Here is a 16352-nt window from a genome sequence, read left to right as displayed (position 1 = left end):
CATAGACTATACTGTCCTGCATTATTTGGCCTCCTGTATGAAGCAAACAGCTGTTGTTAAACTGGTGCCTATTTTTATAAATTACAGTAATATATCCCAGCTGTTCGACTATTACATTTTTTTTAAAACAGATTTATGAAATTTTGCCTTAATGCTTCATCAGACCATTTAACCATCTGTTTAACCATCTTGATTGCTAGCACTTGGGATGGATTGTAAAGACATAATTCAGTAGAGCTGAGTGCAGCAACTATGCTGAAATTCTTTAAAAAAAAAATAAACATCCCACAGTTCAACAGGTTATTTTTGTCGTCATGACAATTTTCTCATGTGATAGCTTCTGGCTTTTTACTCTTAAACTAAATCTAAGGCTGATAAAGCAACAGAACAGTGATCGTTAAAAATGGAGCAGAGAAGTCAAAAGGATGTAGTTTGTTGTAGTGCTTAACACCAGCTGAGGTTGAGGTTACTGCATTTCACATTTGGTGCATCAAGGCCAGGAGTGCAGGCAGAGATGAGGATAAATAAGGGCCTTCATCCAAAACCTCAAACCAACCTGTGTTGAGGTCCCAGATTTTTCAATGAACTCTCTTCCCATTTGACTGCCTTTCTATCTCTGGCACCAGAAATGCCTCAAAAATGTCATAGGAGAAGTTGTTCCTGCCAGAAGTTTAGTGAGACATTGCTCTCATAAGATTTCCAAACCGATTTCCGAAAAGGAAGCAGTTCAAAGAAGCATCTGAACTCTGGGGTTAATATGTCAGAAAGGGCTTGGGGGCAGAGGTGTGTGAGAAAGAAATCCCAAGCCACCCCAAGACCTGCCTCTTGTTGTATAGGGTGTGCTGTCAACCCTTTGTTCTTGAGTATTGTGTTTCTCTTGTCCCATCCCCGCCCCCATCCTCCCCTTATACAAGTGTCTGGAAAGTCACTAGTTCAATTCCCAGTGCCATGTGTGTGGTTAGTTGGTGACTGGTGGTGATTTTGAGTGGGTGTGGTCTGCATTTGTGGGTTGTTAAATCCTGAGGTTACTCCAAGGACCCATTGTAAGCTGTCACTCTTTTTCCAACAGAAAAAAATCAGTCAAAATACTTAGCTAAATATTTTCAATACATGGTGGAAACATATAGTGACTGTCTACTTTTGTCATAAATGGGCATGTTATTTATTCAACCTGGAATTATAGAGGGCCTGTTAATGTTTTATCTTTTTTCATAAAAACACAAGACATTTTTTTAAGCATAATCTATGCAAGGTGAAATACTGTGTGTGAAACTGAAGAAAATAGGTTTTCTTCCAAAGTAAGGTAGGAAAATACTTGTGCAGCCTTGCTAACAAGTTCTAAGTCAGGAAGTATTATAATGCAGGCTGCAATAGCTTTTAAGTTACTGTAATGCATTATTGTTTCCAGTGTTGTAGCCATGTTGTTCCCAGGATATTAGCGAGACAAGGTGAGTGAGGTAATATCTTATATTTGACCAACTTCTGTTGGTGAGAGAGACAAGCTTTCGAGCTTACACTGAGACCTGAAGAAGAGCTGGTCCGATACAAGATATTACCTCACCAACCTTGTACTGCAATATGTGATTTACAAAGGGAGAGCTGGGTAATGATTAAGGCCTAGATCCTGCAATTTAATACTCCAGCACAAGCATGCTGCATGAGTAAAGCATTCCACTCTAACACATCACATGGCAAAGTTGGATCCCAGATTGAGAAAGTGTGGCTTTAGACTAAGAGTCGGTGAGACTACAAGAGAACACCCATATTGTCAGAGTCTAGTGTCCAGCAGAAGTCACACCTTTGTCAGCATATCCATTCAATTGTCCTAAACATAATTAAAATCCGGTGTCTTGTGTCCTTTTTAGAGGAGGGGACATTACATAGAATAAGTGGTATGGTTTCATTTTAAACAGATGGTGGTTAAAATCCAGAATTTAAGTCTCTGTAATATAAGCCATTTTCAAGTTTAGAAATAAATGGCAATTATGATAATCTGCTTTAAAATACCAGTGCATGCAGCATGCTGTGTTTGAACATGAATAGCTTAAAATCAGATTGTTCCCTGTAAGACACATCTTTGGGGGGGGGAGGGAAGGGTTTAAATCTGTTTTGTTAGTGCCATGCGTGTTTGAAAAAAGTATGTTCTGGTTTCTTTGTAGTCAATTTCTTCAACCGTTCATTTATTGCACTCTGATTAGATTGTAAGCCCTGGGGCAAGGGCTGTTTTTTGTTCTGTGTTTGTACAATACCTAGTACAGTTGGATCCTGGTTATGACTAGAGCCCCTAGGCGCTATGGTCATACTACTAGGTGTCATAATTTGAACAGTAACATTCGTTATCTTAGCCATGATTGAAAAAATTAGGTTTGTTCAGTCTGAAGAAGAGAATTGTAGGGGGAGGGGCATGATAAGTCATCAGTACGTTAAAAAGTTGTCATAAAGAGGAGGGTGATAAATTGTTCTCCTTATCCACTGAAGACAGGACAAAAAGTAATGAGTTTAAATTGCAGCAAGGGAGATTTAAGTTAGCCATTAGGAAAAAAATCCTAAATGTAAGGCTAGTTAAGCACTGGAACAAATTACCTAGGGAGGTTGTAGAATCTCGGTCACTGGAGGTTCTTAAGAACAGGCAAACACCTGCAAGGGTCTAGACAATACTTAGTCTTGCTTCAGTGCAAGGGATTGGACTAGATGGCCTATCGAGGGCTCTTCCAGTCCTACATTTCTATGATTCTTTGATTGCACTTTTCATTTCCCTTGGAATTCTCACTCAGAGCAGGTGCAATTAGGAGCTATTAGAGCACTGTCAGAGTCTCATAATGCTCCTATCCATTGCTTCAGAGCTGCCTTCTCTGCCATATGTGCACTCTAACAAGTGTAGCATCAGAAAACAGCGTCATTTCCACTACTGGGTCATAAAATATAATGAGAAATTAAGTAGTGGACCATTTAAAGTAAATCTGAAAGGCTTAATACTACATTCTTAAGGAGAAGTTTAAAACAAACATCTGTATATTGATACAGAACATGTTTATAAGGATAGGAATGTCTCCCTAGAGGTTATGATATACACAGTGCCTTTCTTTCTGCTCCTGAAGAGACCCTGCTCAGCTTTAGGAATTTTTTTCCCCTGCTGATATTCAGCCTAATTTTCATGTCCATAATTTCATCCCATTTCTGCCTTGTCCCACCTTAATTCTTTTCCCTCGCTAGTGTTTACATCCTTTTACCCTTTCCCTTCCAGCTCTTTTTTTATTGAGCTAAACATACATTGTTTAAATATCTTTATGCTTTCTGTAAAGGTGAAATTCAGCTATGTGTAGAGATTGGTACAAGCCTAAGCACTGCTTAAATTCAACCTAAGCCTTGTTTCTGAGACTTAAGCGGTGCTTAGCTCTCTGCACTTCACCTCAAAGTGTCAGGTACTATAGGTCAGCATTGGCCAGTCATGATGGCAGATTGCTTATTTAGACCTTGATCCTGCAAGTTGCTATACATGGGTAGAGCCGTCCTTCCACACTCAGACCCAGTGAAGTCGTCAACACTGCATGTGTGTGGCGGGGTTTATCTGCTTGGAACAACTTGCGAAACTGGAGCCTAAACTTGTAATCACTCTTTGTTATATTTAAGATGTAATTATTTGTAGTGGTTTGCTCTTCACCACCACTGCAGATGTCCTTTAACTTTGATACGGCTTTGTATAAACTGCTGTTTCATTCCTGTGCGTAAAACATGCATTTTTGTGGTGCACATTCGGAGTTAATGCTGTTGACACATTGTTTTTTGAGTTTTGTTTTTGACATATTCCTTCTGCAGTGACTAAACCAGTTTAACATATTCTGCACATGCTGTGTAGTCTCATCTCTTGATAACAGAACAGAAATTCACCTGTTTAGATTATACAGAACAAGGGACTCAAACGTTCTAGTAAATGTCCTGGTCAGTCTTAGTGGAGTACTGTTAGTAACAATGCTGTTTCCACCCTTTGTGTTCTTCCTGTTCCTTCTTTTTTTAGTTTGCCTGCCCCGTTCCTCCTCTTTGCATGCCTTCTTCCTTCTCTCTGTATTTCTAAAGTGTTATGAGGTGCCGGGATAAAGGGCATTCTAGAAGCATTATTTCTCAGTGTCATTTTTGGTCTCTACTCTCTCCTATTTCCTGTCCTATTTCTCCCTTCCTCCCCTTCCTGCCCCCATTCTTTTTGTCTCCTTCTCTCCCTTTTAATGGCTGTCCCCCATCCCCGATCTTTATTCCTTTCTATGTGGTGCTTTGCCAGGCATTAGAAATGTAGCAGAGGAAGCTAGCTTGGATTGCACAATGCTGCAATCCTTTTTCAGCACTTCCTTTCTCTAACATTCTCCATGAGTGAAGAATGAAATACAGGGGGAGCTAACAAACCCTAGTAACTTGTTACTGGAGTTGGGCCTGAACCAAAATCACGACCATTTTACCTACACAATGCCACTCACACTGCAAATAGGTGCTAGATACATGAAGCATGGTGGAAAACTAGGCATTTCAAAAGCTAAGCCCATTAAATTCAACTGCAGTAGGTCTGAGTTCCCACATTTCTTACCGAACAAGCTTTGATCTCTTTCTATCCATCCCTATGGGAAAATCTTCCTGTACCATAAGCCTCTGGGACAAAACCTCATTAGAAAAGGCCCCTTAGACAAAAACACTCTAGGGAGAATTAGGGCAAAATCTCTTGGACGGGAACAGACACAGAAGAAGCTGTTCTTGTTTATGGAGGACCATGAGTGTATGCTTGTCATTGTACAAGACAAAACAATCTCTACCCTCAGCGAGCTCACAAGATAAATCAAACAGCAAGTGTTCCCAAGTGACTGACAGATAGTTGATGGCTTGCTATATTTGGCCAGCACCACTACGTTGGCTCCATAAATGCCCTTCCTCTGAGCTTTTGAGCAGAAGTACCTACCCTTATCTGATGCATCTGTCAGGATCTAGCCAAATAAGCTGATTTCACACCATATGAATCCCTCCAGACAGACCGTAGTAGGAGTCTCCAGCAATCCTGGATAATTTTTAACGAAAGGAGCTGTAGTTTCGTTATATACCCTAAAGTAAGGATAAACAGAGCTCATCCTTCAGGGCATAAGCCAATTGCCTCAGGGGGCAGGAAGAAATCTTTCCCATCATTGCACATTTTGCTGAGTGTAATACAGGACAGGGGTGAGGTGGGTTTCCATATTCCACTATGAATTTAGCATTGATGAAAGGAACTGGATTGTCAGCTATAGAGAGAAAGTCTCTGCATAAGGAGAGGTGTATTAAAGAAAATTAGTTCAAACTTCTCCATGCTATCCTGCCAATATACCTGAACTCTGAGCTGAAAGGATTGGGGGAGGGAGGACACTACAGTCAATACTTTCACTCAGTCTTTGGCCTCTCTTCTGGGGCTGCCAGCAGGAGACACAGCCATGTTGGTGGTGGGTTTTGGTGATGTCCTGTCTAAGAACTGGACTGAGACCACCCAACTGAAATCACCCTGAGTCGAAGAACAGCTAACATGCATAGTGAGAGTTCCCAGTAAGAGATCTGTTTTTCCATTAATTCCACAGAAAAGAAAAGCAGCAAGAAAGTGGAAAGCACACAGTCTGTCCAGACTAACAAGACCTTTGCACCAGTCTTCCTTAAAGGCCTTACTGATATCAAGGTAATGGATGGAAGCCAAGTAATAATGACTGTGGAAGTATCAGGTAAGTAACCAAGTACCAGCATTATTTAAAAGAAAAACCTTGGCTGGTAGACCTACCAGATAATTAAAATGTGCAGTGTTTGCCTTTTATGTCGTAGTGAGAGAGACTTTGTAATTAAATATAATGCTTCAAGGAGCCAATTTTAACAAAGCAAAAATCAGGGTCATCTAGACTGAACCTGAAGGTGGATGAACACTGTCTATTGTTAGTGTTCAGATCTGTAGAAGGATCTCTTTATTGTAATAATAAGCAGAATAATATCAACTCCTTGTTGAACTGAAATTAAGTCTTGAAGGGCTCATAATAGCCTGTGCTGTGAACCAGACAAGATTGAACTGCTGTCAGCTGGTGCAAGATTAGTGCTGTAGAAGAGAGATCAGCTGTAGCATGAACTTTGGTAACACAAATCTTTGGCAGCTAACTTTGATCAGAGGATCTAAAATGTAATTTTATAGCTCACACCTTTATTTATTTATTTTTTTATCTCCAAAGAGATGTACTAAAAAATACTCGACATTACCTCCTATCGCAGACATCTCCATTGACATCCATGGCTCTTTGAAGATGAAATCATCAAGTGTCAGATTGATTCCCTTACTCACAGAGTAGTACCTTACTACTGAGTACTCCTGTTTATTCCGTATGGGATTGTGTGAGGGCAGCGGTGTATTATCGCCTAGGCCTAGGGTGGCAAATTTGCAGGAGTGGCAAATTTGCTCGTGCCCGCTCCCCAACTCCGCCCCTTCCCCAAATCCCCGACCCACCTCCTCCCCCAGGCGTGGCGTGCTTCCCTCCTTCCACCTCCCTCCCAGGCTTGCTGCGCAAAAGCGCTGGAGGGAGGGAAAAGCGAGTAGTGGCACTTGGAGGAGGCAGCGGAGCAGAGGTGAGCTGGGGCCCAGGGGTGGGGCTGGGAACCGCTCCTTGCCCCAGCTCACCATCACTCCACCTCGCCATCCCCTGAGTGCGCCACAACTCCCCTTCTCCCCCCTCCCTCCCAGGCTTGCCGCCGGGGAGCGGAGGTGATCTGGCGCGGGGTGGGGGGTGGCAATTTTTTGAGGGCCTGGGGGCAGCAAATTTCTTAATCCGCCACTGTGCAAGGGGTAAAGTACTACTCAGCATGAGTAAGGGTATCGCCTACTTGACCCAGAATTGAACTATTAAAAACAAACAAACCCCATCCCTACCACCTTTTGGCTAAGATCTTCCCTATCGAGCAACCAACATCTCATGGAAAACCTTCTACTGGAAATAATTTTGCCTGTTACAATAATTAGTGTAGGTGACTGGGAGACAGCCTTTTGGGCAAACGTTGTCATTGTACTTTGTGCTCTCACTGGGGACCTCTGCTTTAAGCTAGCATCTGTTTCTTTTGGTGTTCATCTGCTGCTTCAAGTAGATGCAGCTGTGTATTCCACTTAGGATCTGGCACACTGGAGCCAGAGAATTTTGCCTCACAGTACCCATTGGAGGCAGTGCTCATGCCTGATGCTCATTACCCCTCCCCTGGCTATATGAGGCAGCACCGCCTCAACCCCCTTCAGTTCCTTCTTACTGCCTGTGGCCGGAGTCAGGTCTCTGTGTGGTTCTTAACTTCATAATTTCTCTCTCTCTTGTTTAGTGACTTTTCTAGTTGTATGTAGTTAGTACCCTTAGTTTTAGTGTGTGTTAAGATTTATTGTGAATTAGCTTTAGTTAAGTATTTCCCTGGTGATGCCCTCACTGGGGTTTAAACATTGTCTGTTGTGTTGGGGGAGCGACCCCATGTACGATGCTTGCTGTACTTGGGCAAGGACCATGTCAGGGAGTGGTGTTTAATTTGTAAATCATCCACAAAAGGGACTCAGGTGGCTAGGGACCTTTGCAGGTCATGCGGCCTGCTTCAGCACCAAGGCCTATATCAGATTGAAGGTTGCCCTCGGGTTCTGAAACTGCTGCTGTTTCACACTCTGGATCTGGTGCCTCACTGAAGAGATGGAGGAGCGGATCCCACTCAAGTGCACCAAGGAAAAGGTTGCATAAGACCAACTGAGACCACGCCGGGTCTCATGGAGACTCTTCTCCTCCAGAAGGAGCATGGGCCAGCCGAGTGTTGTTGCCAGCATGCAAGGTGGAGCAGGTCCCTCTCACCACTCCCCAGTACTGTGTAGGGGGTTAAAGACCCTGTACTGTCTACGCTGGTTCCAGCTCTGAAGTGTCTGTTGTCTGGTACCTATATAGGTGATGTTAATGCTGATGGCGAATCAGGCTGCAGTGGGCCTCCTCTGCCCCGACCTCTGCCTTAGTCCAGAACTTTTCCAGGGCTAACCTAGGTTATAGCCCTGGTGGGTGGGTGGGCCACTGAACTTTTGTGTCTGTTGGCACAGCACCCCAGTGTTTCCCTTTTGTGGTCTCTGGAAGTGGGGCAGTGCCAGGCTCTGTGCAAGGGACCTCCTCAGCACCAGGAAACTCCTTGTTACTGTGCTATGCTCAGTGCCACCAATGTTAATGTGGCAGCACTTGCCATCCTCCACTTCATCACGGTCAACAGCATTGTTACTACTCCTGGCTTCAGATGTGTGCTCGGTGCTGTTGGTATCATTTCCACCATTGGGGCCAGTCCCCTCCTTGTTCTGGGTGACGGCGGATGAGTCAAACCAGTTACTTGCACCCTCAGGGGTGGCTCCATCTTTATTCCTGGGAATCCGAGACTCCTTGGCATTCAGATTGGGTTCTTCCTCCTCCCACTCTCCATCACCTGGCATACATCGAGGGCTGTTCATGGAGCACCATGGGCACCAGGATTGGCACTCATCTTGTGGTCAGGATGGGGACTCCTGATCCAGCACCTGCTGGCCATCAATTCCCTATTCTTTCCCACATTTGGATTCATGGAACCCGGAGGACACTCAGTTGAAGAGGTCGCACTCCCTCAGCTTACCCTAAGGTAAGATCACCGGGCAGATCTGTGGCAGAGACCATTGATCTGCTGCAGGTCCAGGCACCAATTCAGCCTTTCCCTTGCAGAACCTCCAGAGTTGTCCTGTCCAGGTTCATCAGTCCAGAAACGGGATCCAGCCTGGTGCAGTTAATGGCCTCTTTTTTTTTTTAGCCCCCAGACAATTTGACAGTGCCTGGCTCTTCCTCTCCTTTAGTGCCAGAGGACTTGAAGGCCAACCAGGACATTTTGCAGCACATGGCCGCTTCCCTGGGCGTTCAGGAGTTCCTGAAGAAGAATACCCATTAGTTGTTGGATATCCTGCAGCCGTCTGCCCCTGGGAGAGTGGTTCTCTCCATTAACTGTGTGCTCTTAGATCCTGCAAAGATTCTTTGGAGCACATCTGCTTTGGTACTCCCTCTGCAAAGAGCTTGGAGAGATGCTATTTTGTACTGGTGCAAGGATTTCAGGGCATTTAGTCCCATCTGGCCCCAAATTTTCCTGGTTGTAACTGCCATGAATGATAGAACTCAGCAGGGCAGATTTAAGTCCACATCTAAGGACAAGGAGTAGAAAGATCTAAACCACCTCTTCCCTGCAAATGTGGATTGCGAACCAGCAGGCACTGTTGTCCGGATACGATTTTGTGAATTGGACAGCTATGTCTAAGTTTGCCGATCAGTTGTCTGAAGCCTCCAGGGAGAAGTTTCAGGGGTTCGTCGCCAAAGGTTGCTAGGTAGCCAAGACATTGCAGTCCACATGGGATGTCACAGACACGTCAACCAGAGTGATGGCCTCGGCAGGGACCATGAGAAGGGTGTCCTTGCTGGAGAACGTGCGCATTGTTCCTGACATGCAACGGACTATGAAGGATTTGCCCTTTGACAGCTGAGTGCTTTTTTTTCAGACAAGATGGACGAGACTCCACTTCTTCAAGGATTCTAGGGTTACGTTACATTTCTGGGGAGTGTATATTCCAGCAGTGCAAAGGCACCACTACGGTGGTCAATAGCAGCAGCAATACTGTCTGCAAAACACCTTTGAGCAGCCTGTCCCTTCCCCAAGACAATAGAGCTACCTCAGAAAGGGGCATAGGTCTCAGAAGAGAAACCATTCAGGTCCGGGATTTGTCCAGTCAACACGCCCCTACCCTCTGATGTTTCTCTTTCCCCCCCACCCCACCCCGAGCTCCCATTTTGACTCTTTTGTACAGAGCAATAGTCCAGTCATCGCCTCTGTTCGGGACAGGCTGGCTAGCTATCACAATGCTTGGGGCTTAATTACCACTGACAGCTGGGTCCTAAGCACTGTCAGATTGGGCTATGCCATCCAGTTTCTCTCCACCCCATCCTCCCTCCCTGTCCCTCCTCAGGGACCATTCTCACGAGATACTATGCCTCGAGCAGGTCTGCTCTGAGAGCAGTGGAGAAAGTTCCTCCAGAACACTGGGGTCAGTACTTTCTGGTTCCCAAATCTAAAAGGAGGGGATAAGACCTATTCTCGTCTTTTGCAATCTCAACAAATATATCAGATACTTGAGGTTCTGAATGGCCATCCTATCCACTATCCTCCCCCACATTGTTTCAGAATGACTGGTTTGCTGCTCTGGACTTTCAGGATGCCTATTTTCATGTGGTGATTTTCTGAGCCACAGAAAATTCCTCTGGTTTGTCGTGGCAGAGTGCCATTTTCAGTTCATGATGCTTCCTTTCAGCCTGATTGGCCAAACTCAACCTCATTGCTCTGGCATGGCTGAGGCAGTGTTGTTTCTCCAGCCTTCTTACACTGGTGATTCAGCCTCCCGTATCCCTTCCTCCCCATCCCGACCTACTCTCCAAAGAAAAAGTTACTTTACTGTCACACCTCAGTTTCATTTGAGCCAGGGAGTGTATTTACTTGTGTTCTTTCCAAAGCCACATTCATCCCTGGAGAGCATCATCTCCAAACATTAGATGATGTCTAACCTACCTGGGCAGGACTAAACCATTTTGTGCTTCGCCTCATCTGTGTCATATGCAGATCATATGAAGGGGCAAGTGGTCTCTTCACAAACGATGTCTAGGTGGATAAGATCCTGTAACAAGACTGCATACAAAATAGCTTCAACTATACCTCCTCAGCAGGTGAGAGCTCATTTTATGAGAGTGCAAGCTACGTCAATAGCTTTCCTCAGTGATGTTTCAGTACTGGACGTTTGCAGGGCTGCCACTTGGCTGTCCATACATACATTTATGAACCTTTATGCCATTACTGTGTCATCCAGAGTGGATGCAAACGTTTAGATAGAATCTGAGCCCAGCCTCTTGGGGTGAGTACTGCTTGTGAGTCACCCAAGTGGGATACGCGGCTGCATCTACTTGAAGAAGAGGAAATGGTTACTTACTGTAACTGTGGTTCTTAGAGATATGATGTGGATGTGTATTCCATGACCCACTGTCTCCTCTGCATTGGAGCCTAGTCTTTGGATGTTGAGCACGAAGCAACTGATGGGGGGTCAAGGCAGCACTGCCTCATATAGCCAGGGGAGAGGCTATGGGCACGCTGCACAAGCGCTGCCCCCTAAAGATACTGCTAGGCACAATTCTCTGGCTCCGTTGTGCTGGGCGCGCACACACCTAAGTGGAATATACATCTGCATCACATCTCAAAGAACCACAGTTACAATAAGTAACTGTTTCTTCTGCCAGTTCTTCCTTACCTGAAATCACAATCTTTGATCACTTCTATTGTGACCTTAATAGATTATTCTGGCTTGAATCTGGGTGAGGCAGATACAGATTCAACTTTACAAGAGGGTTGTGCTTCCATGCTGATCCCATACATGATAGCAAATAAAAAAAGGAGCTGTGGCAGGGGAGATAATGCAACAAGCTGAGTTATGTTTATACCAAATGTCTTTCAGAGTGTTTCATGAGTTGTGATCCAAGTCCTAGCACAAAAAGGCACAGCACACAATAGGTAATCAGTACAATTTGTGCCTGCTTATGCCATGGCTGAAATGGGTCTTTTCTGAGATCCTACAAAGCTGATGAGGTTGCGTCTCTTTTCAGTTGTGTTGATCCTTTTGTTTTTTTGGTGTTGCGCAGCTAACCCACCTCCTGAAATTATCTGGCTGCACAATGGGAAAGAAATCCAAGAGACAGAAGACTTTCACTTTGAAAAGAAAGGCAATGAATACAGCCTGTACATCCAGGAGGTATTCCCTGAGGACACGGGCAAATATACCTGCGAAGCATGGAATGACTTAGGAGAAACTCAGACCCAAGCAACTTTGACTGTACAAGGTATGAAGCTGGAAGCTCTCTGAACCTTCCAAGTTTAGGAAGAGTACAAAGGACAGCATTCCAGTCTGCTGGATGAGGGTCTATTTAAAGTAGATAGTGTATGTAAGGTATGTTGTGGTGGATACTGCGAGCACTCAGATCTGTGTGTCTGGGTTGAGAGATGTTTAGCAAAAGCAACTTCTCCATTTTTTCTGTGGGACTTCACATTATTTAAAAACCTCATCCCTGCACACTATTGCTAAGGACAGTGCAAGAATTCTGCTAAATACCACTTCAGATTCTGATTATCAAGGCTTACTTAGCTATGGACTTACTGTAAACCAGTTAATGCTGTTTTTCTTTCTAATTAAAGCACTGGGCATTTGGAAAACCTGCCCAGGAGCCAGGCATGCTGGCTTCTTTTATTATTAGCACTATAAGAATAATGTGTGAGGAATATGTGGAATCTGCAATTTGAAAACAACCCCATAAATGAAGTCTGTGAAGGCAACTTTTGTGTGATGTAAATCCCATCCTTAATGTGGTATGAGGTACAGGGAGGGGGGTCTGCCCTAAGCTAAGTGCCTGGGGTTTTAGGTGTACTCAACACCATCTCTTTTTAAAGAAAAATACAGGGATGTAGCATGGTCAAGTCACTTAAGTATATGAGAAGCAGCCATAAGTCTTCAAGCACTCCAGTCTTGGTTCTTTCACTGGGGCCCTCAATAAATCAAATCTTCATTCAGTTTTCCTCTCTGATGTTGGAGGCCCAAGTTGATGTGGTTGGGCTTGTCTTTCAGATGCACTGAGCATCTATAGCTCCAATTCATGTTGTTTAGAATTATGGGTCCTTGGTACTTTTGAAAATTGGGCCCAAGCTGTCTCAATTTGGACACCCAAAATCAGAAAGGAGTTCCAAACTTTGTCTTGAATTCCTCTGTCCCAGTTTCCCTAAAATGGGAAATCTATTTCCCAGGAGTTATCTGATAAATTAATGTTTCTAAATGATTTGGAGGCTATAGGGCTTAATCCTTGGATACAGCAGACCAGTGACTGGCACACCTAGGTTTGCAATGAAGAGGTGGCTTTGTCTGCCTTTCCCCCTCTGCCCGACCCAGGATTCAGCCTTCTGGGTTCAGCCTCATGGCAGATCTGTTAAACTAGTTTGTAACAGCCCCATGAATCACATTCCACTGACACCACACCTGCTCCCAGCATGTCCCCCTACACTAGAGAGAAATCCTCAGTTCTCCATTTTGTAACATGGGCCTAAATCTGGCCAATAATGTGATCTATCATTGCTTAATATTAGTATTACTAAGAGTTTCTTGCAAGGCTAAAGGCCAGCTGTGTTATCAGGTTAGAAGATTATACCCTAAAGTGTTCAGAATTCCCTTGTGACCCTGTGGTTACTTTGTATGTAGTGTAGGCAGTTGGATGCTCACACTTAGGTGTGGCCATTTCTCTTGCTTATTTTTTTTTAATCCCATATTGCTCCTTCATTTGTGTGCTACAGAACCTCAGGACGGTATTCAACCCTGGTTCATTAGCAAACCACGATCAGTGACAGCAGCTCCTGGACAGAATGTCCTTATTTCCTGTGCCATCGCTGGAGACCCTTTCCCCACAGTGCACTGGTTTAAAGATGGGCAGGAAATAATGCCGGGAGCAGGGTGCGAGATCCTGCAAAACGAGGACATCTTCACGCTGATCATGAGGAATGTGCAGCGCCGTCAGGCTGGACAGTATGAAATCCAGCTCAGGTACGTTCACCACAAAAGAAATACCTGGTAGCCATTTTTTGAGGTGGGGAGATTTGTTGTTTCCCCAGCCTTTGGAGCACTTTGATGTAGTTATTTTCATCCCACTCCCACTTCCATCCCCCAAACTGCAACCAGGCCTCCCTCCCTTCTCCATCCCCTGAACAAAACAAGACCCCTCCCATTTACATCTTCCTTTCCTAAAACCTCTCACCCCCCTAGGAAGCCTTGCATTCACTCATCCCGTTGGCTTACATGGTGCTGTCCTGGACAACATGCCTGTTATTCCCAACGGCCAGCCATGGCCTTTCAGTGTAACCAGTCCTCCCCTGGCTGGTTCCTGATCTTATGGAAAGCTCTGGATGGAGTCTAGCTCAATGATTACAGCACGGGGATGGAGTTCTATTCCTGGTCTTGCACCTGACTGCCTGTGTGACCTTGAAAAGTCACTTAATCTTTTGGTGCAACTCCTTACCCGTTTATAAAACAGAGGTTGCAGGGGTTCATAAATGGTGGTAATGTGCTTTGCGATCCCTGAATAAAGTGCTGTAGAAATGTAAAGTACTTTTTTGTGAATAATAAAGTAGCTGGGTCCATGTGATAGGTCAAAAGACCCATTTAAAGCTGCGACAGGAAATGAGGTGCATTTGAAAGAAAAAAAGGGGGCAGAGAGAAGGAGAGAGTAGGGGCATAATTTTCTTTTTAGATGCTGGGGAAAAAAATCAAGCTTGGTCAGCGGCAGTGGGAAAGGTAAAATACGTATCTAATTATGGATGTCATGGCCAAGCCTATTTGTTTACCGTGCTCCCCTGCTATCTCATTGGCTTTTTTTTCTAACGACTCCGGCTTTTTGAGGGAACAATCCCCCCGGGAAGGGCCATTTCACATGTTTGACTCACCACATTAGGGGGATGCACTTCCCGACCATCTGCTTCAAATATTTTAATTTGGAATGAGAGCCTCCTTTTCTTGACCCCTCTTTTGGGCTAAGACACCATTAGACATTGCCTTTATTGAGCAAGATACTCCATGCTTGTGTTAATCCCCTAAAAATCTGGAAAGCACTTCTTACAAATTCTCTAGGATTTGCCTTTTAGTCTGTTCTTAAAATTATGCCCTTCAGATCTAGCATCAACTTTGCTGCCGTTCTGTGTCACATAGAAAGTGCTGTAGCTTTATTTCCCCCTTTTGATAGTGACAATCAGACCTAGAAACACATTCCCTTTTTGGTCATAAACTTAATTGTATAACTTTAGACCAATATCATTCTACGCTAGGTACCATACTTTGATGTATTGCCTTATTTGGTTAATTTTTGTGACTTTCTTTATTAAATTTTATTTAACTTCCATGGATCTTTGAGCCTGTGACATCAGGTACAAATGCATTTGCTCTGATTGCTCTATATGCTACCTTTTTAGTCCAGATTGACTAGTGGACAGTTTAGACAGGAACTTCTTCAGTGTTACTTTCAAACGTTTGTACTCCAGTTCTAGTCACTCTTGCACATGAGTTATTTTTACCTACCTTACATAACACACCGTGCACCATACATTAGGATGACACTAAGATTTTAAAGGAGCACAGAGGAGTCACAACACTGATTCATTGGGGTATGTCTTCACTGCAGAGTTAGCCTGGGCTTTTACTTGCTTAACCCTGCCTCCCCTCCGCACACAAAAACCTCTCACTCACCTTAAGTGATGCTTTCAACCCATGCTAGGTGGCTTGACTGAGGGTGTGGAAGCCCATATTCTGCTTTTATTCAGGCTGGTAACCGACCTTGCAGTGAGGACACAGGATTAATCATTCAAGTGCTGATAGTCTGTGACTTCTGTGTGCCCAGAAGGACAGACAGCTTCTCCCACAATTCACTGGGAGTGGCTCAGCTTACTGCAGCACAAAAAAACCATGGGGCATGTCCCCAGAAGTCCTAGTGACACACAGGTGAATACAGCACTAGTGAGGACACAGTAATCAAGTGTGACTTTGCAGTGTGGCGCGCCCAAGCTAGGATAACTTGGGTGCTGATCACCCAGGCTAACTCTGCAGCGAGGACATACCTAAAATGCAAGGCTTTCCATACCATAAATGTGATAGACTAGAAAATAGAGCTAAGAGCATAAAACTCTGTAACAAAGCCAGTGCCATAGGAGATTTCTAGTGGGCTTGATGCAGATATGAAATAGCAAACTGAAGAAAGCATAACAGAGAGACTACATAAAAGTTGAAGTTTATTTCCTAATCCGTTTACAAGAAGAATTGTTGGGGATCCCACAAGGATCAGTGCACTCATTTTGTTCTATTCCATAATAAAGCTATGTTGGAATTATTGCTGGATGAATTTTGAAAACCCTGATTACACTCCTCTGGTTTGTAAAAGTTTCAGTTACCATTCAGGGAGTAGAAATAAAACCATATGCTTTAGGTAACCAACCACTCACCACAAATAATAGCCGAAGAAATTTCAGCTGGTATAAATCAGCATAGCTCCATTGTCGTCCATGGAGATGCGCTAATTGACAGCAGCTGAGAATCTGGCCCAACATGAATAGCCCACACTGTCCTGCACACTTGGTTGTTTGTGGAGTATGGAAATATGTTTATTGCCAATCTAAACATTATCTGAGGCAGTGACAGCTGAATCTATTTGCCTTCTCTTTAACTCTGGCTCTGAGGGGACTGGATGCTTCTG

At 44.3% G+C, this 16352-nt stretch overlaps 1 protein-coding gene across 5 annotated transcripts in view; it reads left to right on the top strand.

The window, feature by feature from the left end:
• MYLK (myosin light chain kinase) overlaps positions 1–16352 on the top strand; it is a 325041-nt gene that overhangs the window by 211712 nt on the left and 96977 nt on the right. For all 5 annotated transcript variants that reach the window (XM_045031718.1, XM_045031717.1, XM_045031713.1 and 2 more), the window contains 3 exons: positions 5583–5720; positions 11721–11918; positions 13414–13660. In XM_045031718.1, coding sequence (XP_044887653.1) covers positions 5583–5720; positions 11721–11918; positions 13414–13660 — 583 coding nt within the window. The remainder of the gene's footprint in view (positions 1–5582; positions 5721–11720; positions 11919–13413; positions 13661–16352) is intronic.

This window comes from Mauremys mutica, chromosome 10 (genome assembly GCF_020497125.1).
Source record: "Mauremys mutica isolate MM-2020 ecotype Southern chromosome 10, ASM2049712v1, whole genome shotgun sequence".
Taxonomy (NCBI): domain Eukaryota; kingdom Metazoa; phylum Chordata; order Testudines; family Geoemydidae; genus Mauremys; species Mauremys mutica.
The sequence above is the reverse complement of the archived record's forward strand: the minus strand, read 5'-3'. Positions and strand labels throughout refer to the sequence as shown.